This window comes from Clarias gariepinus, chromosome 11, assembly GCF_024256425.1.
Source record: "Clarias gariepinus isolate MV-2021 ecotype Netherlands chromosome 11, CGAR_prim_01v2, whole genome shotgun sequence".
Taxonomy (NCBI): domain Eukaryota; kingdom Metazoa; phylum Chordata; class Actinopteri; order Siluriformes; family Clariidae; genus Clarias; species Clarias gariepinus.
This window is the reverse complement of record NC_071110.1, coordinates 1,737,850-1,763,642: the sequence shown is the minus strand read 5'-3', so window position 1 is coordinate 1,763,642 and position 25,793 is coordinate 1,737,850. Positions and strand designations below refer to the sequence as shown.

Below are 25,793 nucleotides of genomic sequence, written 5' to 3'. Positions count from 1 at the left end.
ATGAGGCGCGAGGGCTCACTTCGCCTCAAGGAATCAGGGCTCATTCAACCAGGGGGATCACCTCAACTATTGCACTAGCAAGAGGTATTCCCCTGCAGCAAGTGTGTGACACGGAGGGTTGTCCTCTCCGCACACATTTATTACATTTATAGTCTGGATGTTCATGCTACTCCAGGCTCACGGGTCCTCGAGTCAGCTACCCAGACATAGTTCTGAGACCTTCTCTGCCTTGTGCACACACGCTACACAACCTTGAAGTCCAGACACTTGCAGTGCGGCGGCGTTGGCACTCTCGTTCTTTGCTGTAACCCTGTTCCCTGAAAAGGCGGGAACGAGATGCTGCGTCCCAATGCCGCACTGCCTACGTGACCGGACGTCCGTTCAGACAAATAAATCTGAGGAATGTTTCCGGTTCACTCCTATTTATAACCTGCAGGTGCATCTTATCAGATGACGTCACCCACCAAGGTTATAAAAGCCAAAAATTTGGCATGTTTGATACACACATGCTTCACAACCGGCAACATGACAAGATGTTGCCCATATCGTTTTCACGCAGCATCTCGTTTCCGCCTTTGAAAGGGAACAGGGTTACAGCAAAGTAACCCGAGACGTTTCTTCAGTACTGCTTTGGGACAATGACCATTGTTAAAAGCGCTATATAAATAAAATTGAATTGAATTGAAATTGAATTACTTGGACAAACCCCCCCTTCCCCCTCAAAAGAAAAAAAAAAACTTCCCAACAGTGTTTCGCTGATGGCAACTTAGTAGCCCAGTGTGAGGATCTATCCAATGATGGAAACTTCAAAGCACTTTTGTAAGTCGCTCTGGATGAGAGCATCTGCCAAATGCCTAAATGTAAATGTACCTGGGGAAGAGATGGCCCTGGGATGGAGTATGGAAAGAAGGCCAGCCAGCGTATGCAGTGTGATGTCCTGGGTGATGTTGTGATGGAAAACCTTGGGAAACCTACTGTACCTAAACACTGTTACAGCCTGAGTTACACCCCTCCATGAATTCGGTGTTCCCCAATGGTAGTGTAGTGGCAGGATAAACCCTGACACACGGCAAACATTGTTCAGGAACATTTTGAGGAACATGACAAAGAGATTTAGGCCTGGAAAAACACATCTGATCCATGAATTTGCTACTTTCGTAGCCCTTTCGTAGATCAGAGCAGAAGGGAGGAGGGGGGGGGGGGCTACACTGTATATTAATGTTACAGCTGAATGTTACAGCTGACCGGTGTACACGGTGTACACAATAATTTTCAAGTAAAATAAGTTTGTTTTTTTGTTTTTTACTGCATTTTTCAGGCCTTTCTTAAGAGTGATACGCATTTTCGGAACATCAGGGCCTAAATCATATAACAGCTCATTTATACACACTTATATGTATACACACAGTCTCATTGATAAACTCACACTCACACAATGTCATACTCGATGAACAGCAGGCTGATTTGTGTTCCAGTGATCATTTGATACCATTAGTGCCAAATACGTAGATCAGCTTAAACATTTTCCTCTCCTTTGAACTTTTTTGATGAAGATGTAGGTAAGCGAATAACTAATTACAGGAAATGTAACTTTAAATCGATAGAAACGATGATGTGTTATTTGCTGATAAATAAATATTGCAAAAGTTGCTGTGGTATAAGAGGCGTACAAATCATTCGAAAGTGCTTTTATAGGAAAATAATTAACTTCAGGGTGGTAAAAGCAATGTTTATGGCACTAATGGAAACTTATATAGCTTTTTTAAAGAATGGTTATAGAGGTTTAACATGTCTGTAAACACAAAGTGACTCAGTCTGGTGGTGTTGTGTAGATCAGGGTGAAAGCAGAAGCTCAGCTGCTGCATCCCAAAGCAGTGAGAAGCTCAGCACACACATATACACACACACACGCAAACATATACGCACACACACACACAGTGATACTGACCTCCCAACAAGGCGGAACCAGGGGAAGCGATCGTAAAAGGGGTCGCCACCGGTCAGGGCGTGGTCACAGTCGTCCACAGTGCTGCTGGGAATATCAGCTGCTCGATCGTACATCTCCCTCATCAGGTCCAGCCTCTGCCTGTAGAAACATTCATTACAGCTTAGTGTACAGCTTATCGTATACAGTGCTGGTCTGGTGGCTAGGAGTGAGAGATGAATGAGATGAATATCGTATCAAATCTTTTAATTTCGAATTTGTAAAGCTGCTTTGCAACAACGACTATTGTTAAAATGCTATATAAATATGATTTTACTAAATTTAATTGAATTTTAATCAAATTATATGTATCAATCTGATTACTTGACTTACTAGCTATAAGGTTTACTAAAAAACTTTATTTAATTTCATTTAATAAACTACATGATCAATTTATGCAATGAAGTATTAAATAAAGCTATGTTTATTTTACATTTTGTAACATTTTAAATTAGATTTATTTGTATATCTGTCTTTGAACTGTACTGTGCGAAAGTCTTAGGCACAAAAAAATAAATATGAGATCCTGAAAAGTAAAATTGTGGCATTTGTAATCGAATTATTAAGATCATATTCTAATATTATGTGTCCTTACAATACACTTCTATAATTAAAATTTTTGATCCTTGGTTCAGTCACAAAGGAAAGCATTAATATACATAACAGAATTCAATACCTTAGTTTCTCTAATGTCCAGTAATGAGTGGCTCCATTCTTCTGATCCTGAACCTCCACAGCTACGATAGTGCGAGGGAAAGGTCGCTTCTCGCGGTCTTGAGCGACGCTGGGAGGCAGGAGGTCAGGAGGGAGCGGAGAGTAAAGTGTGTCAGTCAGTAAAACAAACTGGAACTGAACCTGGAGAGAGAAAAACACAACACACAACAGTAAAAAACAGGTAGAAGTGTTTATAATGGCTATTAAGTAGCTGAGATCATGAACTAACTCATTTTATTAATGTAATATTTGATCTACTGATGAACTGTAACTATAACTTGATAAATGATTATTTGTTGTTCATTAATGAATAGAAAAGTGAATAGTTGGCATATCTATTACAAGCAAAACACTTGAGAATGTGCTGTTACAGGAAAATGATGAACCTGTGAGTGAGAACAGTAATTACCCTCTGTCGTATGGAATAATTTGCTATAATAGCACAATTTTTCCACATAACACAATCATATTATTTCTATATATTTCTAAGTTAATATATAGTTTGTATTAATGATCATCTGAAGCTATTAAAATTGTGATCTTCTCTCACCTTCTTCTTGAGCTCGACGCTGATGGCGTTGGCCTCTTTAAGAAAAATGGCGTTGCCCCACAGCTGGTCCCGCAGCGAGGTGAACTGGTAGAAGCGCCATTTCCGGAAGGCCCAGAGTGCCAGCTCAGTTTCTCTCTTTGTCCACGGCACTGCACAAGATGGAAACATGCAGTGCTTTAAAGCTGTGACTGCTGTTAGACTATTAACTAAAATGGCTTCACTGCAATTTTGGCAGCAAAAAGTATGTTGTGAGTGTATTGTTTTTCAAACAATCTCAACATGTAAAGGTTGGTTTAATGATCCAAATGTAAACTAACAGTTGTGTATTTTACAATTATAAATCTACAGTAGATGAATTAGAAAATGTGAATTCCTCATATCTACAAAAATAAAGTCTGGTGTTCCACAAGGCTCTGTGTTTGGACCACTGTTATACTATATGTATCTATACATTCATGTAACTCTGAGGGCTTAAATGGGCAAAGGAACTCCTGACCATAACAACTTGACCATGACCCCTATATGTGCTGGTTAAAAATCTTATTTCAAATGTATGACAATAATATGGAGTCCCTCCTACATTCTGGCATATTTTTGTGCCCATTCATCCTCAAGAGCATTAGTGAGGTCTGGTGAGGAGGCATGGGTCGCAGTTGGGTTTCCAGCTCATCCAAAGGGTTGTCAAAAGGGTCAAGATTAGGGTTCTATGCAGGTCAGTTGAGTGCATCCAAATCAACCTTGGCTAACCATGTCATGATAGATCAAGTTTGGGCCTCTTAACCCCCCATCACACTAAGGTACTTTACGAGCACAATCACAAAAGATGTGAACGCAGTAAGAACAACAACTTGGCAGGAACACAGTAGAAACCAATATGGATGTAATACTGTGTCTTATGCCGAGGAGATGCTACACATTTTTTTTTTTTTACTTGTTCAAAAAAGCCTGGTGAGGACGTGGTGATAGCAAGATGCAGGAAGAACTTAATAAGGATGTAGCAATGACGGCATTAACCAATTAATAGCATAACTAGCACCTTTTAGAGACTTCATTGACTTACTATACACATGGGGCATGCAGGAAAGAATGGACTGTGTTCTTACTGAGGTGTCGTTGGGACGTCACAGCGTTGTTGGAGTTTTCACAGCGCCCTCTTCAGGCTCATGCTATGACCATGGTAGAGTCATGCCACATTGTAGAAAACCATATAAAATTTATATTGAGTTCTTTTGGGGCTTACCACGTTTATGGCACCCATGCAGAACGTTTGTGCCACGTTCAGAAAATTTTGTATAAATACTGATCGGACATTGCGAGTTCAATCTCAGTGGTGAGCTCGTGACCATGTGCATGATAGGAAATTAGTGACAACATGATAGATATACAGTATTGAGAGCCTGATAGTGATGTTGCTAGAGAGTAGCCGTGTCTTCAGGGCATTAATGTCCATATTATCTTTCCTTACCTTCTTCTTCCAGTTCCTCTTCTTCTTCTGTGGTTTCTGGGTAATATCGCAAGTCAACCTGCCTCTGAAGAGCCTCCAGCTTACTCTCATAATCCTGAAAGTCAAAATACAGGTTAATAACCGTGTGTTAACCATGCGTGTGTTAACCTAGCATGTTTCTTCAGCTGTTTATCTTTTTACAGACATGCTAGCACTGCTCACCAGTCTCTGCTGCTCCAGAAGGTTGCTCGCTTCCTCTCGCTCTCTGCGGTACTGATCCTCTAGTTCCTGCAGTCTGAAGATAACACAAACATCAAGGTACATTCAGGATAACCACTAAATCATGCCTGAATGATCACGTACATGCACACATCTATCTTGATTTGTTCTATTGCGCTTTTAATTATGTTAGTGATGGCATACCGCTGCTCCATCTCCTGTTTCATGTCTATGCCCTGTTTCTCCAGGAGCTCACGCTGAGCAAAGGCCCAGTCCACAGGCTCCATGGGGGTCTCGGCACATGGCGTCCTCTCCCGTTCCTGCCTTGCCTGCTCTGGGTCATTAAATCGGAAGACATGGCTCTTTCCCATAATGATACGGTTACCTGTGAGGAACAGCATATAAAGCTGAAGGTTAGCACTTTAAAGTAGCATAATTTGAAATTTATTTTTCCGTTCGGAAACCAATCAAAATCCTGATCCCCATTTCTATGGATTTTCCTTGTATTCCATCTGTGATAAGGATGCTTCCAGAAAAAAAAGTGTTGTGTCCAATAGTCTTAAAATTTAAAATATGGCTTTTAAAACCACAGTTGAGAAACTACCCCAATTCTACGTAGAAGCTTGGAACTGGAACCATGTGTAAATACTGCAATAAGAAGATTTCTTTTTTGCTTTTTATGCTCCAGAAGCATTTATATATAATATAAATAGGTAGATATAATTTGTACAATTCTAGTGGCTCAATTAGTATGGAAATGGCAAAGATTTCTGCTTTTAGTTTCACAGGATTTGGTTTTTATGAAGCTCTAATCATGTTAACACCAATTTACATGACAAATCAAACCAGCAAAGAACACCTTGGAGAACATGCTTCTTTGTAAGCCTCCCTAATGGATTACCATGTCATAATTCCTGCAATGTTAAAAGAAAGAAAGGAACTTAGTTTCTTAGGCACCGACTGAGACGTTACTGCTAGAATTGGAGGCGAGAGGAGCCTTTGTCATGTTGAAGAACATCTGGACTTCTAAGGAGCTCACTATGAAGATAAAGTTCTGCATTTTTATTGATTCACCTGATCTGAGAACTGTGGGCTCAGTCACTCTCTTGCCATTGACGTACGTCTCAGCATCCTCACATGGCTCCAGTACCACCATGCCCTCTCCTGAAGGTCCAGTGTTGCTTGTAAAGATGCAGTGCTCATCTTTAATGAAGTGTCCGCTCAGGACAATGTCCTGCCTACAGCTAGCATCCTCACGGCCCACCCTGGGAAGAAATAAATAAGTTAGTGGTGAATACAAGTAGATACTTTAATACTATCGCACATATCGAGGAACAACACATACTTGGTGATTCCGTCTTTGATGTAGTACAGTAAACACTCGGACATCAGCGGGTCTTCGTTCAGGTTGACCAGGTGAGGTGTCTGAAATTTAATAGCATGGTCAATACAAACTCTCAGTTATCCATCAGGAATGCTGAGATTTCGGAATCTAGAGTTTCCTCTGACCTTTTTGGGTGAAAACACTCCAAGAGTTCCTCCATCTTCCCTCATGGCCACACCCATTTCTGCTAGAAGAGCCTCTCTATGGAGAAAGGTTCACACTTTTACACAAATTCTACCAAATAACTTGATCATATTAGTTACAATCTTACTCTACAGTATATTAGTTTCTTGTTAGATTTGAGCCTGATTTGACTACTGAGCTGTACCCAGCTGTCATAGTAATCAGGAGAGCTTAATTAATAGCTACAGTAGCTAGGCAGCATGAATATATACAGGGTATATATAAAGAAGATGATGTACAGTAATTGTTTCCTTATCGATGGAAATCCCAATGTTAAAAGTCTTAATGGTTTAACAGATGACCTTCGACCCAAGATGGTCCTACAGCACTTTGATGGTCTTTGTTGGTGACATTGCGGTTCAATGGTGGACTAATGGACTACTAACTGCTGCTGTACTGTACAGCTGTATTTAAACGATCACACTTTGGATATATCCTGGATCTATAACTAATTAAAGTCTTGAAGGCCATTACAACTGTTAGAATTCAATGTTTATATGTTCAGTGGAACCCATTAGGCCAATGTCCCTTTAACAATGACACAAAAGCTGCCAGGGCTTCGTAATAAGCAGGTCATACAGCAGTGTGGTAGTGTAAATGGTATTAAAATTTACAGCATCCAGTGCAACTTACATTTTTATCTCATTAAATATCTGAGCAGTTTAGAGTTAACAGGTTTGCTCAAGGACCCCACAGCGGCAACTTGGTGGTGCTGGGGTTTGAACCTGGGACCTTCTGAACTGTAGTCTCAACCCTCCCCATTAACTAAACTACAGTATTTTGGCGCAGTGGTTTAGTTTTGGAAAGCTTTATTATAGCAGAAAGACAGCAACAACATAAATAGTATGTAATGATAATATGTGATAGAGCTCAGTTATTAAACACTAGTATGGAAGATTTTGATATAACCATGGAAGGACACTCCTCTGTTCATTTGAAACTGCAGTATTTATTATAAATATCAACATAATTATTATTTTTTTATTTTGAACACTTACTGTAGACCAGAGTTTACACCTTTACACCTTCTGCAGGACCACCGCCCAATATATTTTGGTGTTTTCCCTACTTAACCACACCCACTTTTATTAAAAAATGCTGTTAATTAGTGAATTAGTTAATTAAGGTGTGGTGAGAGTTGAGAAAGCACTAAAATGTGCAAGGCAGTGGTCCTCCAGGACCTAAGTTAAGAACATCCAGGACCTGAGTATTCCAGAAGATCCTGCAAGACTGAAATGATTTGTTTATTTCCTGGACCACCATTCGTGTAAGCCTGACCTTTCCATCCTGATGGCCTCAGTGCGCCGCAGTTTCTCCTCCCACGTCTCGTTGAGTTCCGCTATTATCTTCTCCGTTTCCTAAAGAAGCACAACAAATAATGAAAATTTTGGCGTAATGTTATAAGTTCTGGATCTCACCCAAATCCAAATGCCTTCATGCTTTGGTTATAACCAATCATCCATTCTCTTTATTAAAACCATCCAACCAGCTAGTCAACATCCATTTATTTGAATATCCATCCATGGATTTTTCTATAAAGTAATTCATTTATTTAACCTTCCACCCATCCATTCATAACTATTCATTCATCCACCAGTCCATCCATTCCTCAATCCATGCTTTGTGCATTCTTTTATCAATCCTTTAGCCACACATTCATCTATCAATCCATCCATCAATAAACAAAGATATACTGTTATCATTCATAACTGTACATTCCTGAACTTCCTTTACCTTCAGCCTCTCGATAGCTTCCTCACTGCCGGGGGTAAATATGATCCGGTCGTGTAAGTTGCTGATGGATCCGGCTCGGCTGGAAAGAGCCGAGAGAGAGGGAGAGGGACTCATCCCTGTCATCGCATTGGTCACTGTGAAGAGATCACGGCTGTGATTGACAGTCCGGAGACTTTTCATATTAGAGTTGTAGTTGGACAAGTCTGTCCAGAAAAGTTTTGGAAAAGAGAAAGAGAACAACAGGATCACGAGACAGGAGAGGTGGAGGTCAGAGAAGTGGAGGTCAGAGAAATGGATAAATATGGACGCAGGGAACAAGAGAGAAAAGGAAGAGGAAAAAAATCATGAAATGAAGCTTCAGCATTTAAATACAGAGCTAGTATCAAGCAAAACATTGAACATCAATTTGAGGGCTCTACTATCAGGACACTGTCCAGACATTCAAAACAGACCAGCGGGACATTTACAGAGGTCTTCAGTCTTTAATGCCTCAAATTCATTTTAGGGTTGTAACCATGCTTGGGCCATGACAAGTGCCATCATGAGGCCAGAGCTGAACTGCTTTAGGGATCCTACGTTCACATTAACAAGTGATATGTGACCAGGGATTACTTATTCGCTAGGAAAAGTGAAAGTAATAAATTCTTCAAATTCTTCAAACCACAAATCTACGTTGCCCTTAACTGTAGTCAATCAGCCAAAACATGTTTGTTTCCAAAGCATAAGGTTAATGTTGCTAAGATCATCTTCAGTGATGCCAAAGTGGTCCAGGACTTCACCATGGATCTGAACACTGGCACATTATGAGGTCAGCTATCTGGACAACCCGAATCATCTCCAAGGTGGAACTACAGCAAAAAGGCTTAAATGTGTAAATACAAACGATCCCTGGTATTTAAAAACGTTTAAAAGTTGATATTGTAATTTACTTCTCAGCGCATTAGTGTCAGGGATTCAATACAAAACCTAAACAAAGCAAACAGATCTTGACTGACAGACTACATGTGCTTTAAATAATAATGATGCAGATATAAACCCTCTCTAGCTTTGTTGTCTTCTGAGATTGCGGCTTTCTAAAAAAAAACAGGGGCCCAATCAGCTTTCCTGGCGATAGCTACTGCTTTTTTGCTTCATGACTGGCAATTAAATAAAAGTGGGATTGTACTGTATATGACTAGAGAGTCATCATTTGATACTGACTATTGCAAATACCTTATGCATAAAATATATATTATTAACAAAGAATGCAATACTAATAGTGGGATTAAACTTGAGGAAGATATCAGCAACTCATCTTCTAATGTGAACGTAGGCTGACTGAGAGTGAAGGGCCAAGCCAGTCGCTAACTACCAAGCCTTGCCTTAATGAATAAAAATAAGCTGGAAGCATGTACAAGTGAACAGAGCAACCCGGGAGCACCACACTGCATTTTGTCGCACAGCATTAGTCTATATTAGGAGTGGTTGTGGTGGTCCTGAGCCTCTGCAATCGTCTTTATTAAGCTGCAAGGCACTGGGGTGCAGAATACACACATTTCAGAGCAGGTATTCCAGGACCAGTAGGACGATAAGCTGAGAAAAAGAGATTAGAGTAAACAAAAAGCCGGACATCCAGAGTGCTGACTTTAGTCACAGAAACAAGAAGATGAATGCAGCTAGTGACCCTGGTCTAGTCCTAGCTTCCTTTGTGTTTTCTTTCCCTTCTTTGAATGTGATTATGAATTTATCAAGGTTCTACTTTATACAGTACTACTTCCATATGTGTACATCTGTAGAATGAGAGTCCTAATGTCCTAATGTAGAAGGGTCCCAACTTTGTTTAGAGCTTCCATTGTCCCCTGGGTTGTATACCCCTTATATTCTAAATTCCCAGGATCTTAGATTTCTTGGAGTCAATTGTTCCTAAACCATGTACTTCAACTGGGCCCAGTGTTCCCAGAAACTCACTGTGTTTGCTATTCTATAAGTTCTATATTCCCAGAGTCATAGATATCGAGTGTCCCAAGTTCCTAAGACCCTACATTCCAAGGTTCCAAGGGCCTTAAATTCCCAGAATAAAATTTTTACAGAATTAACATCAGGGACAAATTTATAATTAATATTTTTAACACTGTTGCCTTGCACCTTCAGGGTCCAGGTTTGGTCTGTGTGCGTGGAGTTTGAATCTTCTCCCTGTGCTTGATGAGTTTCCTCTGCTTACTCCGGTTTCCTCCCACAGTCTAAAGACTAGCAGATTAGACTAATTGGCGTTCCCAAATTGCCCTGGCCTGGGCGCACTGTGCATGTTCCATAGCTCCAGCTATGACCAAGAAGTCAAACAGAATACGTAATAGCAGAAGAAGCCACTAACAATACTCAGTAAGTCCTATACGAGATGGCTAACATTACAGCGGTGTTATCTGTTCAGTTTAAAATTAATTACAAAATAGTATTACTTACATACAAGGCTTTAAATGGTTTAGCTCCCACATACCTAACCAGTCTTCTGAAACGCTATAATCCACCACGCTCCTTAAGATCACAAAACTTCAGACTTCTGGTAATTCCCAGAATATCAAAATCTACAAAAGGGGGCAGGGCTTTTTCATATTTAGCTCCTAAGCTTTGGAATAGCCTTCCAGACAGTGTTCGGGGCTCAGACACAGTTTCCCAGTTTAAAAGTAGACTTAAGACGCATCTCTTTAATCTGGCATACGCGTAACTCATCCCATAACCTCATACTCCAGTACATCTATCCTAAATGGCAACTACGCTAATTCTCTTCATCTGTTCTGTATTTTTCTACCCATCCCGAGGCATCTGGAGATTGTACCAGCTTCAGTAGATAAAGGCCAACCCTGTGAGGATCCTGAGGCATCCAGAGAAGGACCAGCTCCAGCTGGATTCTGCTTTATGATGGCTGGAGCTACACATCCTGCTCCTGTGCTCCCAGTGATCCAGACCCCATCTGCCCTCTGCACCTACTGACTCATCCCTATGTTGAACTGAACTTCATGTTAATTTAAAGAACTTCTGTTATATTAAACTTTCAGCTGCATAACACACATGACGTTACAGTATATCATCTCTATCTTTTATCCCCCACATGAGGATGGGTTTCCTGTTGAGTCTGGTTCCTCTCAAGGTTTCTTCCAGAAGCCAAGGGTGTCGCCATCACCCTTGGCTTCTTCATCAGAGACATCTCATTATTATCTAGACACATTTTTCTCACACATACACACTTCCATAAATTTTCTTTTCAAATTTTCTTTTCAATTCAATTCAATTCAATTTAAAATTGTTTTTTCAAATGCTTAATGTTAAATGTAAATGTTTCCAGGATCTTTTGTTATATATCCCCTGAGTCCTAGGTACCAAAGCACCAATATTCCCAGACCATTTAGTCCAAGAGGTCTACATTCTTTGGGGGCCATGTTACCAAACTTCGTCCCTCTCATTTCCACCTGTTTCATCTATGCGGAGTCATTTGTTCATAGATTCTGTGTTCTCAGAGCCTTCTGTCCTCATGGTGTTCCAGGGGTCTAATGTTCCTATGGCTGCATCTTTCAAAACATTCCCAAGAGTCAACAGCCAATAGTTACTTACTGAAATTCTCTCATGTCTCATGTGCCTTGTGCTTTTCAGCCCTAGAGTATGTTTGCTTTATCCCTTCCTTTCTCTATCAGGAGATGGAGGCTAGAATTTTCTAAAAATGTACCTATAAAATCTCCACATATATTATATTTTCATATTTAAATGTATGGAACTCATCTCAGTGAATAAAGCATCATGAATAATGTTAATAATATAATATGAGGGTGACTCACTCTCGATGATATCGCCAAGGCCTTGAGCGTACAGCAGGTCCTTCAGACGAGCCACTTCCTCCTTCAGTTCACGCACCAAGCGGTTGTTGGGGTCTTCGTTAATAACGGCATTACAACGAATCTGTTTTGCTCGGTCAGCGTATCTGAGGGGGCATAACAACAAAACGTAACCTTGGGATGTGTATAATTACTGAGTATACAAAATGATAAAGTGTAGACCCTCTTTTGCCATGCACAAATGATCCAATGGTGATTATTTTATCCGTTATCCAAAATATCGAATGATTGAATCCAGACTTACCTGAGAGTGCTGAGAGTCTCGTCATAGTTAATATCTGCAGGACTCAGAGCCGCCACCATGGCAGTGCGCGAGTTTCCACCTGATCACACACAGGGCACCTCAGTTTCCAGTTTCATGACACTTTTGCTTTAGGGTAACTGGTATGTGTTATACAGAGTGATGAGCTCGAGGAAATGACTACAAAAGTAGAATTCAAATTTTTTTTATGATATTTTTATCGTATCACAGTGCAGGTCATACGTTTGTCTTATTGGATTTGTTTTTATATGTTATTATTTCAATAGTAACAGCTCATTAAACTGATTTAAAAGCATGATTGGTTTTAAATTCATTCTGCCTTTTTCAAATTTGAATCATCATTCTGATTTCACACAGTTAATATAATAATAATAATAATAATAATAATAATGGTTATAGCAACTGAGATGTTATTATGGGATGTCATATGCTTCGTACCCAGGTTCTCCCTGAGCAGCCAGGTGAGTACAGAGTCCCTGTAAGGGATGAAGCTCTCCACCTTTTTCTTCTTCTTGTTCTACAGACAGAGAACATGAGGAACAGCTGTTAGTCCTGCACCTGTAAATAAGTGTAATGCATGTAACTGACCCGTCTGATCTCACCTTGTTTGGTAGTGAGTCCTGCAGATAAACACAAAACACATTATACCGTTATAATCAGTTTCACTTAGTAATACAGATACTACAATATCATTTCCATGAGGTCAGTACAAGATGTTCCATATTTAAAATTTTCTTACCACTTCAGCTAAAGCAGAAATCACTTTGCCGAGTGTGGTCAGGGATTTATTAATGTTCGCTCCTTCCTACAGACAGCAAAACACAATTAACAATTAATATCTCAGGGAAAAAATTAAAATAAAAACAATAATATATATATTAACCATCATTAATATATTATATAAACCATCCGTTTACTGCTGGTATACGGACAATTATAGACATAAATACATGTATAAATTATTGCAATATTATTATTTACACTCAGATGATATGAAGTGATAAGAGGTGATTGAACATTATATGAATTATATATAAAACTACAGTATGGTAATAATAATGTCATTTCTGATAATGTTAGGAGAATATACGTAGTGCATTAATGTACAGTACGGGACATTAAGGCCCTCAGGACCGCAGAATGGCGAGACTCCCACCTTCAGTCTGGTGCCTTTGGCTCCGGTTGAGTCGGCTCTCTCGCTGCCTGCCAAGTCCACCAGGCTGATTTTGCTGACCTGCGTCCGGTGACAAAACAAGCAGCATCAGCTAAATTATTCAGTAATGTAGAGGAGAGATAATGAAGACTGCATCGGTGTGGTGGTTAGCATGTGGTGCATTTTCATTTCAGGGAGATTTATATAACCTGCATGCTGTGTGCATGAATTAGAAATGTCCCAGCAGTCAGAGCCATCTCAGCAGATTTAATAACGACGTAAACGATTCTCGTTATAAGCAATAATCTTCACCAACAGCATCCATAAAAATGTGACCAGGTTTCCAGACTAAGAGCAGACTTGTGATAAAAATTCAGTAGGCCTCATGTTTAACCCTACAATCACTTCTGCCCCCCAACCCCTCCACACACACACACACACACACACACACCTTTTCAGAGGTGTTGTCCGTGTCACTGTCGAAGCGCTTCTGTGTGAAAATGATGTTAAAGACGGCATGACTGCGACTGCTCGTCTCGTTCATGTTCGTAGCTGCTACGGTTCTGTAACGAGAGACATGTTATGTAATAAAACATTACTAAAACATACATACAGATTATATTATATATCTGATCTAAATAATTAAATGAATATCAGATATGTACACCTTTACACACAAGTGAACTTTGTGCTTAACCACGTGATTGTTGGCCAACAGGGGGTGGGGCTTATTTTAAATTTGCCCATTTACAGATCACTTGATCTAATTTATCTAAACAATTAATTTCGTCTAGGTACCACTAGATAGCTTTAAAAAAGGAAATCTGAAATATAATCATTTGAAATAATGTGGAACAGGAGAGAAATCATATGGAACAAAAAAGGAACTATGTGGAACAGTAGAGGAACTTTGTGGAACAAAAGAGGAACTGTGTGGAACAGAAGAAGAACAGAGTGGAACAGAAGAGGAACTGTGTGGAACAGGAGAAGAACAGAGTGGAACAGAGTGGAACAGAAGAGGAACTGTGTGAAACAAAAGAGGAACTGTGTGGAACAGGAGAAGAACAAAGTGGAACAGAAGAGGAACTGTGTGGAACAAGAGAGGAATCATATGGAACAGGAGAGGAACTGTGTGGAACAGGAGTGGAATCATATGGAACAGGAGAGGAACTGTATGGAACAGGAGAAGAACAAAGTGGAACAGAAGAGGAACTGTGTGGAACAGGAGTGGAATCATATGGAACAGGAGAGGAACTGTATGGAACAGGAGAAGAACAAAGTGGAACAGAAGAGGAACTGTGTGGAACAAGAGAAAGAGAACACGTTCTAACAAGCATTAGCCATTGTGGACATTTTTTTTGGGTTGTTGTACAAAGATACAGATGAGGAAAATTTGTGATTCATATGTTCATATGTATACTTCTTCTAGGTCCTGATTCTACTAGATGGTTTCCATTGTGATGTCACACGATTGTTCTTGAATAAACAAATTTATCTTTGACTTAACCCCATGTCAACTCACTGATGTGTGGAGTTTGAAGAGGCACTTTTTGGTCCTTATTTTACTTAATAAAGTCATTATTTCATTTTAAAATCTTATATCAATTAACCAATAAACTGCATGGGCGAAAAGCTATGCTGAGGAAAGGAAAAGCTACAGTAGCACTGATGCTGTGAAGTTAACTGCTCAAAGTTCTCCTACAGTATTTTGAAAGTTAATTGTAAAGGACATACAATACAAAACAACTTTATTCAGTCACTTCCACTTGCCTGGCTTTGTTGCCCGAGTCCATCAGATCCTGGATGTCATTGTAGGACGTGACGGCCATCTTGGACAGATCTTCTACGTATGGGCCCATGAGTGGATGCTCTCTGACACGCAGGTTTCCTTTATTCTTTGGGTTCAGAAGATCTCTCACTCGCTCACAGTAGATCTCCATATAACTGACCTGAACATTCGCAGTGAAACAAATTACCAGAATGTTCCTTTTCCACTAATGTGTGTAGGAACTGTGGTGTGGTTCTCACCTCCACCGAGTAGGACATGTTGTTGTCTGCGTTGTCATTAATCTTGGTGAAGAGGTCTTCACAGAGCTGGCACAAAGACACATGAAGAAGTTAGAGGGTTAATGTTCTTTGGATTCATCTGCCCATGGTCATGAACATCTCATCCTTTTGATCCTGTAGATCTTTACACAATACTAAAGATAATCTGAATGTACCAGGGGTATAATGCCCTGCTGGTCTTTCTCCTGTTTGCCCATCATGGTGTAGGATTTTCCCGCGCCGGTCTGGCCGTACGCAAAGATGCAGACATTGTAGCCTTCAAACGCGTGAAGCAGCATTTCCTCACCGATGTCCTTGTAAACCTGTTTCTGACAGGCAAAGTTGACATCCTCTGGCTGAAGCAAAAAAAAAAAAAGCAAGGGATAACATTATTTTCAAATCTTTTTCAATTTTAAGAATGTTACAATGAGTTTGAGTATCTTTAGCCCTTAACTTTCTGTTGAAGTTGCTCCCCCTTTACACTCTGGTTCCACCCATTTGTCCCCACCCGCCCACTCTGCAGAATCTTTGTAGCATGAAAATTAGATCAGTAACTAGAACGTGGACTGTTTACGTTGTGTGTTTGTGAATCCGATCTGATCTCATTGTTTCCTGGTTACATGACGTGAAACTTCATAGGCGTTCAAACTCACCGATGTGTGAGACCAGTACGAGTAGTCAAAGTTGAAGCTTTTGTTCTCTTTCGGTTGTTTCGGGTTGAGGATCGCTGAAAAGAAACAAAGACAAAACTCATTCGGTGCAACAACAAAATAAATACTGTTTATTCATATGTTTTAAAGAGGACATCAGTGTACGAAATACTACAGAGGTCATGATTCTTCCCCCATCCATAATTCCTCTGGTTCTCACAATTACCACTCTATAGCAGATTTTTTTAAAAGATATAATATCTCTAGTTTTTACTCCTTAGTTATTTAGCTTCCTAGTTTGTAATTACAGTACACTCATCTCCATAACTTCTATAGTTTCATTAGTTATTCTAGTTTGCCCTTGTTCATACTTTCTTCTACCTTTTAGTTCTTCCAGTTTTCCTAACAACTAATCCATAGTTCCTCAAGTCCTCCTAGTTCCTACTCCATAACTCTGCTTTTTTTCTATCAGTTGTAGGACTTTGTATATGTTGTTCCACTAGTTCTTCTTTTCTTAGTTTCTAGTTCTACTACTTCTACTAGTTCCTACTTCTACACTGTTCCTCTCCTGTTCCACACTGTTCCTCTCCTGTTTCACACTGTTCCTCTCCTATTCCACACTGTTCCTCTCCTGCTCCTGTATTTGTTGTTCTATTCTTCCTAGATAGATCCTGTAATTCTGCAGCTCCTATTTCAGAACTCCTCTTTTTATCGTTTCTCCTCCAAAGTTCCTCTAGTTGATCTAGTGCCTTATTTGTTTTTTTTCCCTAGTTTCTTCAAGTTACCACTTCATCGTTCCTTCTGGTTTAATAGTTACCACTCCACAGTGTCTCTTGCTCTACAAGTTCCTCCAATTTCCGTTGTTTCTATGCATGGTTCTCCTGGTCCATATTCCATAGTTCTTTTAATTCTCCACAATTTCTTAAAAGATTTTAGGTCTTCTAGTTCGCCCTGGTTCCTACTTCCTCTTATTCTTTTAGTTCCTCTAGTTCTTACAGCAACTACTCCATTGTTCACGTAGTTCTCTTAGCTCTTTTCGTTCTTTTGTAAATCATTTGCACATACACTTATAGTAAGCCAAAGGGAAGAAATAAGAGGATAAAAAGAAAAATAATGATTTGAAATCTTTTGAAGATAAAAAGTATCTATATACACATGGTGACATTTACATTATATCCGGAGCTGAACAGATCTAATAACCATAAATCCCTCTGTATATTACAAAAACATAACATGATTCATTTTACTGTAGAGAAATATTGCCAGAAAATGTCAGACTTCAATCTGCTGGCGGTGTGTGTATGTGTGTGTGTTTGTGTGTGTGTGCGTGTGTGTGTGTGTGTGTGTGTGTGTCCAGATTGCTGATGAGATCATTAACCCACACAAACTAGTACAAAGCTCTGCAGTGTGGAAAATATGTCATCACATGACACATTGTCTGACTGTTCACCCACACACACACACACACACACACACACACAGAAAGAGAAAGAGAGAAAGAGAGAGAGAGAATCGTGAATAGCCCTAAATCCTCATCCATTTATCAGAGTATTTATTAAACACTTAAATCTTCAGACAAGGTTCTGAAATCAAAACATTCAAAGATTCTGCTGTGGAACAAAAGAGAAACCATGTGAAACAGGAAAGAAACCGTGTAGAACAGGAGAGGAATCTTGTGGAACAGAAGAGGAACCATGTGGGACTGGAGAGGAACCGTGTGGAACACGATAGGAACCATGTAGGACGGGAGAGGAACCATATGGAACAGGAGAGAAACAGTGTGGAACAGGAGAGGAACCATGTGGAACAGATGAGGAACCATGTGGAACAGGAGAGAAACAGTGTGGAACAGGATAGGAACCATGTGGAACAGAAGAGAAACCATGTGGAACAGGAGAGAAACAGTGTGGAACAGGGGAGGAATCATGTGGAACAGAAGAGGATCAATGTGAAACAGGAGAGGAACCATGTGGAACAGAAGAGGAACCATGTAGAACAGAAGAGGAACCATTTGAAGCATGAGAGAAACAGTGTGGAACAGGAGAGGAACCATGTGGAACAGGAGAGGAATCATGTGGAACAGGAGAGAAACAGTGTGGAACAGGAGAGGAATCATGTGGAACAGAAGAGGAACCATGTAGAACAGGAGAGGAACCATGTGGAACAGGAGAGGAACCATGTGAAACAGGAGAGAAACGGTGTGGTACAGAAGAGAAATCATGTGGAACAGGATAGGAACCATGTAGAACAGGAGAGGAACTATGTAGAACAGGAGAGGAACTATGTGGAACAGAAGAAGAACCATGTGAAACAGGATAGAAACAGTGTGGAACAGGAGAGCAATCATGTGGAACAGGAGAGGAACTATGTGGAACAGGAGAGGAACTATGTAAAACAGGACAGAACAGGAGAGGAACCATGTGGAACAGGAGAGGAACCATGTGGAACAGGAGAGGAACCATGTGGAACAGAAGAGGAACCATGTGGAACAGGAGAGGAATCGTGTGGAACAGAAGAGGAACCATGTGGAACAGAAGAGAAACCATGTGGAACAGGAGAGGAACCGTGTGAAACAGGATAGGAACCATGTAGAACAGGAGAGGAACCATGTGGAACAGAAGAAAACCCATGTGAAACAGGGGAGAAACAGGGTGGAACAGAAGAGGAACCATGTGGAACAGAAGAGGAACCATGTTAAACAGGAGAGAATCAGTGTGGAACAGGATAGGAACCATGTAGAACAGGAGAGGAACCATGTAGAACAGGAGAGGAACTATGTGGAACAGAAGAGGAACCATGTGAAACAGGAGAGAAACAGTGTGGAACAGGAGAGCAATCATGTGGAACAGGAGAGGAACTATGTGGAACAGAAGAGGAACCATGTGAAACAGGAGAAAAACAGTGTGGAACAGGAGAGGAACCATGTGGAACAGGAGAGGAACCATGTGGAACAGAAGAGGAATCGTGTGGAACAGGAGAGGAATCATGTGGAACAGAAGAGGAATCTTGTGGAACAGAAGAGGAACCATGTTGGACTGGAGAGTAACCGTGTGGAACACGATAGGAACCATGTAGAACAGGAGAGGAACCATATGGAACAGGAGAGAAACAGTGTGGAACAGGAGAGGAACCATGTGGAACAGATGAGGAACCATGTGAAACAGGAGAGAAACAGTGTGGAACAGGATAGGAACCATGTGGAACAGAAGAGAAACCATGTGGAACAGGAGAGAAACAGTGTGGAACAGGAGAGGAATCATGTGGAACAGGAGAGGAACAATGTAAAACAGGAGAGGAATCATGTGGAACAGAAGAGGAATCATGTGGAACAGAAGAGGAACCATGTAGAACAGAAGAGGAGCCATGTGGAACAGAAGAGGAACCATGTAGAAGAGGAGAGGAACCATGTGGAACAGGAGAGGAACCATGTAGAACAGGAGAGAAACGGTGTGGTACAGAAGAGAAATCATGTGGAACAGGAGAGGAACCATGTGGAACAGAAGAGGAACCATGTTAAACAGGAGAGAAACAGTGTGGAACAGGATAGGAACCATGTAGAACAGGAGAGGAACCATGTAGAACAGGAGAGGAACCATGTAGAACAGGAGAGGAACTATGTGGAACAAAAGAGGAACCATGTGAAACAGGAGAGAAACAGTGTGGAACAGGAGAGCAATCATGTGGAACAGGAGAGGAACTATGTGGAACAGAAGAGGAACCATGTGAAACAGGAAAGAAACAGTGTGGAAGAGGAGAGGAATCATGTGGAACAGGAGAGGAACAGTGTGGAAGTAGGAACTAGTAGAAGTAGTAGAACTAGAAACTAAGAAAAGAAGAACTAGTGGAACAACAAATACAAGGTCATACAACTGATAGAACTAGGAAATCACATTAGGGAGAACTTGTGTATTTATGTGTTTGTTGTTCCACCAAAGTGGAACAATAGTATTGGACCTGAGATCTAGGAGCTAAGAGAACTTGTATAGGTTAACATAGGACTAGGGACTAGCAATCCTTGGAACTAGGGTGAATAAGAACTAGTGAAACTAGGAACTAAAACTTGAGGGAACTGATAGAACTACTAACAAGAAGTAACAGCAAAGCACTTTGATATTTGTGTTATTCTGTTTGGAAGAGTTCTGCAGTATCTCCAGAGCTCTGTTATAGAGACAGTGTGTCACCTAAAGTGTGAAAGTCAAGGTGTGATGGTGCTGAGACTCACTGGTGGTGTTCCCCGACATCTGAATGATGCACTTGCTCTCTTTGCTCATTTCTCTGGAGTTGAAGGGTCGAACCCTGACGGCCACTTTCACCGACGCTCCGGCCATGATGAGAGACGTTTAGAGCCGCAGGAGGAGAAACGCAGGCCGAGTTCCACCTGTACAGAGCAGGACAGGTCAGATGAGGACAGAGTGACGGTCATCATAAATGATAATATACTTTATATCAGGTATAATAATAATTAGCTGACGTGTGTTATGGAGCAGGGGCACTGTTACCACCCTGAAGTGGATTAGTTTCCCAAAACAGCATGTTTCTGAGTGTTTTTATTTCTCTTCTACTCTGTACTGGAGGTTGCTATGGAAACGACAAGGTATCAGAACGAGCGCATTAATATAAACCTGCGCGTCTGTCAAAGCTGCTGTTACAGAGAACTAATCAACACCTTCCGAATGAATCAGAACTTCAGCTTCTTTTTCCTGAATCATGTTTTGTAGCTCAAGGACGAGTTAAAATAATGATTAAATGCACAGCGTCTCCGCAAAGCTGCTGCACACACCACACTCTGTACTGTATGTCTCCTATACGTCTCCTCTGGGGACGAGTCACATGACTCACTGACAGTTAATTCGGGTGATGGAAGCTCTAGAGACTCTGACCGTGACTCATCGCTGCCGTCACTGCCTTCCTGTACGCGTAACACTGAATACACACCGCGCTACTCCGTACCCTTAATGAAGATGATTCTGCCCAGGTTCCTGCGATGGTTCTATCAAGAAAAAAAACTATGATTTTTTTTTTTGGATTTTCTCTCCTATTTAATTTTAGGTGAGTTAACATAATTAAGATTAATTAAGGTTGGTGAAAACTCTTCTTTATAATATCTGCCATGTGCTGACTTTTTAGTTCCTACTACAATCTCAAAATGTGATCAGCGTCTCAGAGCAGCAGATTTGTCAAGTTTTTCACTGAACTCTAACGCAATCGATCTTTAAATCTGTCCCAAATAAGAAACCGAGGACATTTGTTCTAATGCACCTACTAAATTGGACAGAATTGAATCTGAGAGTAGAAATAATATCCGAGAGAGACGGCTCCCCACGGAGTCTCGTCCTGAAGGAAATACAATCCTACTCTTCTATCCACCAAACTGAATGAAAAAATAATAATATATTTTAACTGAGGAATGATTTATAAGTACTTTATGTTTTTTAAGTTCAGCTTTGTGATAATAATGAGATGAGTTAATGCACACACGGTGAGGATTTATTACCAAAATTGCACACGTTGGTGTTTACACGTAGCTACACACGTGAGATTTGCATGTGATTTCTTGTGTGATAGATGTACAAATTAAGTCCACTGTCTGAACATCATTCAAGACCAGTTGTTGTGCAGATTGATGTTCCACTGTGGCGAGCCCGCGACTGCAAGACCAGTATTAATAATGGATTAATAACATCTATGTAAATCCTAATGTAGACCATCGGAGGGGACGTTTCCTCCTGCCACAATATAAAAAGCTAAAATGTAAACCAACACTCAGCGCTGGATCACGTGCTATTCTCTGTGCTGCTGATTAAGGAGTGTTTAAGCAACTGTGTTCAATGAAAACAGTGATTTATGTGATCATTCCAGCGAGCTCTGTTCATGCAGTGATATACTGTACATACCAGAATGGAACGTACACGACCGCTCAAAAGTTTAGGAGCACTTGCAAAAATTTTTTGTTTTTGTTTTTATTTTCTACAACAATACTGGGGATTTCAAAACTATGAAATAACACATGGAGTGAAACTATCTAATTATGTAATAACAGTCAGTTATGTTAAGACATGAAGCTTAGCTGTTCTGGAACAGTTCTTACAAGAACAGTATTGTTTGTAAAACCCGTCGTGCTCCATGATGAAAGGAAAACGTGACCTCTGCTGCAAGTTCATTTAGAGTCACCAGCCTCAGAAATCACCGATTAACAACCAGCACCTCAGATTAGAGCCGTTATGAAGCTTTACAGAGCAGAAGGAGCAGATATACATTTCAATATCAACTGTTCAGAGGAGATTATTGTGTGTTTTGGATAATAAACGCCTTCAGTGTTGTTTAACAGTGTAGAAAGAAATAAACAACCAGGAACGACCGTGGAGTTAGAAGGGGTGTACAAACTTTCGAGTGGTAGTGTGTATATTGTGTTACAACATTTGGCATCCTCTCATTCAGTAACATTACCTGTCTCTGTTTCAGAAAGGTCAAATTATTGTCCAGCATCAAGCAAAGAAAACAACTAAGGAGATTTGAAATGACTGCAATTGGGTTAAAACATCAATAAACCCTGGAGGGACGGAGCAGAACCTACAACCTTACAGAAGAAATGTGACCTGAATGTGCATGAATGGAGATCACTTAAACACCTGGTGAAGTGGCATGGTTAAAAGAAACGTTCAGTAGAAATCAGAGCTGCATACACACACACACACACACACACACACACAATGTGATGAGAACTCACAGGATTGGGACTAAACAGCTGAAAAAAGGCTTCAGTTTTCTACAGATCATAAAGACTTTGGAGTGATGGAGAAAGGTCATGTGACCTGATGAGTCCAGACTGATCCTATTCCAGAGTGATGGGCGTGTCAGGGTGAGAAGGGAAGGACATGAAGCGATGCTCCCATCATGCATAGTGTCCACTGTACAAGCCTCTGGAGACAGTGTTATGATCTGGGGTTGATCAGTTACTCAGGTCTAGACTCAGTAACGTTATGGGGCAATAAAATGAAGTCAGCTGACCACCTGAATGTACTGAATCACCAGAGGATCACATCTATGGAGGGTTTCTTCTTCACTGATGGCACGGACATACTGTACTCAGGACTCAGGTGAGAGAGAGAGGGAGCGTCTCTAAAGGCACAAGGAATCATTTACACACATGAACTGGACACCACCATGTATTTAAGGATATTTAAGCAATTAAGCAATTAATTTTTTAATAAACAGGTTTTACAACGAAAGGTGTTTGATTAATTTTATTTTAACTCGAAAGAAATTACATATTTCTCACAGCTGTTCTCTGAGGACTCGTGACTGCAGTCGCTCCATAGTTTAGGACTGGAACTTCATACAAGGCTACCTGAGTCTCCAATAACCAACTGGACTCCATATGAACTTCTCCACATCTCCTGTTATACTGAACTTCCAGCCTCCTAACACACAGTATGAGTGCAGATCAATCCCTGCTATCCGTTATCACCCAGATGAGGATGGGTTCCCTGTTGAGTCTGGTTCCTCTCAAGGTTCCTTCATATTACCATCTCAGGGAGTTTCTCCTTCATCACCGTCGTCCTCGGAGACGATCTGATCATTCTGATTCACACACACTCACATTTCATACAAACTTTTAAATAATTCTTTTGATTATGAAAACTGTTTGGAGCTCTATACAAATAAAATAAAATTATATTGAATTACATATTCGTGAATGGGTTTATATGTTTGCTTACTAACAAATGTAAACTTTTTAAAAGTTTGTTCATTTGTTTATATTTAATCAAATTTACAAACTTAAAAAAGTTTAAATTGTACTTGTTATATATACTTAAGTTTTATTATATTTATTTATATAAGATATATATTTTATGTATGTATTTATTTACTTTAATTCCTTTTTTCAATTTAATTCCTATTAATTCATATTATATACACTTTCATACATTTAATTACATTTTCTTACATTTATTTATTTATTTGTTTGTTTGTGGCATTTGTTTTACTTCCTTACTTATTCATTCCTTCATTAATGTATGTATTTGTTAATAAAATTTGAATTTGTATTTGTGTATTTATGCTGTTCATGCACTGATTTATTTATTTATTTATTTACTAATGTAGACGTATTTCTTTGTTCATTTGTCTGTGTGTTTGAGGACTAACTCTGCGTCTTCTCTAGACTAAAGTCGTCCTTAATTTAATTCAACCTCATTATAAATTATTTAGAAAACCGACCAATCAGAGAAGAGCAGGTTCAGAGAGGGCGTGGCTACAGAACGATCTCAAGCTAAAATGTTCGTTGTCTGTAGGATGGATCAAATCACAGCATTATGTTTTAGATCCGCAGCCAGAACAAATCCATCATGAAGAACATAAATAGTGTGTGTGTGTGTGTGTGTGTGTGTGTGTGTGTGTGTGTTTGTAGAGATTCAGTAATACAATCACATCCCTTATCTCTGGATCGAGCTCATCCAGGAATGTAAACAGATCGTCGGCCATTTTGGACAGTGAATGAATGGCGCTGGCCTCACCCGGACACACACACACACACACACACGCACACACACACGCACACGCATAAACACACATCATGCACAATTAAATCACTAACGTTGTGTCAAAATCAGCTTTGAGATTCGTAGCTGAGACGAGGATGAGGAGGCTCGCGCTCCGGTCACGCTCACGTCAGCACCACTGCAAAACACACGACACCTGAGTGTCAGCGATCAGAGCGTCGCTCCTCGCCTGCACATACAATACAATACAAACCTCCATCCAATCTGTCAGACGGAATTAATGAGCGTTTTTTACTCCTGCTCAGGAATCCAGTCTGAGTTTTACAAATCAGAATCTGAATAATGGAGGAAAGTGAAGAGACGTGAGATCAGCGCGTGTCAATTAATCAGATGATGTCTAGAAATCATCTCACGCTAAGTGGATATTGTTCTAAGCTTATAACAATCAGGACTAGGTTATATTACATGTGATTATCCTATCTTTTCTTTTTTTACAAGACATTTTTATCGTAAACAGCAGTATATTATTTGCATTTTTCTGTTTGTGCCTGAACATCAAGGCCTTCCAGACGGCGGAAAACACCAGACAACACCCTGTACACCCTCAGGAGACTGACGTATCAAAAATAAGCACAGACAAATCCGGCGATTTTCCCACACAAAGCCACTCGACATACCCAATCTCCGTGACGGTGAAAGTCCTGGGGAGCCTTCTGGCGCTGGATGTTATTCCATTGAGCCTGTCGTGCTCGTCTGCCTTGTTTTCCTCACCCTGTGTGTGTGTGTGTGTGTGTGTGCGCAAGTGTGTGTGCAGGGTCTCAGCCTCTCCCTGGATCAGCACATCAGCCTCCAGCCAGAGCGTCACAGCGTGTGTGTGTGTGTGTGTGTGTGTGTGTGTGTGTGTGTGTCTGCAGGGGCCTGGTACTCAGTGGTGCGTCAGGACTCAGGGTGGGCTCAGGAAGGGGGGGAGGGAGGAGGAGGAGGAGGGAGGACAGGATGGAGAGAGCAGGAGCACAAAATGGCTGTGATGATGGAGCCGAGGATGCTGAGGATGCAGTGATGACATCATCAGTGTGTGCGAGCTCGCATCACAGCGCCGAGAGGGA

General features: G+C 40.5%; 1 protein-coding gene across 9 annotated transcripts in view; it reads right to left on the bottom strand.

The window, feature by feature from the left end:
• The window catches only part of kif1ab (kinesin family member 1Ab), a 55,644-nt gene extending 30,164 nt beyond the window's left edge, over positions 1–25,480 (bottom strand). For 4 of the 9 annotated variants that reach the window (XM_053507784.1, XM_053507790.1, XM_053507787.1 and 1 more), the window contains exons 1-24: positions 25,365–25,480; positions 20,409–20,564; positions 16,190–16,263; positions 15,713–15,892; positions 15,519–15,584; positions 15,261–15,439; positions 13,942–14,053; positions 13,494–13,571; positions 13,077–13,142; positions 12,940–12,957; positions 12,776–12,854; positions 12,320–12,398; positions 12,019–12,161; positions 8,213–8,415; positions 7,757–7,836; positions 6,421–6,496; positions 6,257–6,336; positions 5,986–6,176; positions 5,116–5,296; positions 4,915–4,987; positions 4,714–4,807; positions 3,249–3,397; positions 2,661–2,839; positions 1,949–2,086 (exon numbers count right to left, since the gene is read on the bottom strand). In XM_053507784.1, coding sequence (XP_053363759.1) covers positions 1,949–2,086; positions 2,661–2,839; positions 3,249–3,397; positions 4,714–4,807; positions 4,915–4,987; positions 5,116–5,296; positions 5,986–6,176; positions 6,257–6,336; positions 6,421–6,496; positions 7,757–7,836; positions 8,213–8,415; positions 12,019–12,161; positions 12,320–12,398; positions 12,776–12,854; positions 12,940–12,957; positions 13,077–13,142; positions 13,494–13,571; positions 13,942–14,053; positions 15,261–15,439; positions 15,519–15,584; positions 15,713–15,892; positions 16,190–16,263; positions 20,409–20,514 — 2,624 coding nt within the window. In that variant the 5' untranslated portion in view covers positions 20,515–20,564; positions 25,365–25,480. Of the gene's footprint in view, positions 1–1,948; positions 2,087–2,660; positions 2,840–3,248; positions 3,398–4,713; positions 4,808–4,914; positions 4,988–5,115; positions 5,297–5,985; positions 6,177–6,256; positions 6,337–6,420; positions 6,497–7,756; positions 7,837–8,212; positions 8,416–9,745; positions 9,785–12,018; positions 12,162–12,319; positions 12,399–12,775; positions 12,855–12,939; positions 12,958–13,076; positions 13,143–13,493; positions 13,572–13,941; positions 14,054–15,260; positions 15,440–15,518; positions 15,585–15,712; positions 15,893–16,189; positions 16,264–20,408; positions 20,565–25,364 lie in introns of all 9 variants that reach the window. The other 5 variants (XM_053507786.1, XM_053507791.1, XM_053507788.1 and 2 more) reach the window with 2 other exon arrangements.
• Positions 25,481–25,793: the final 313 nt, after the last annotated feature.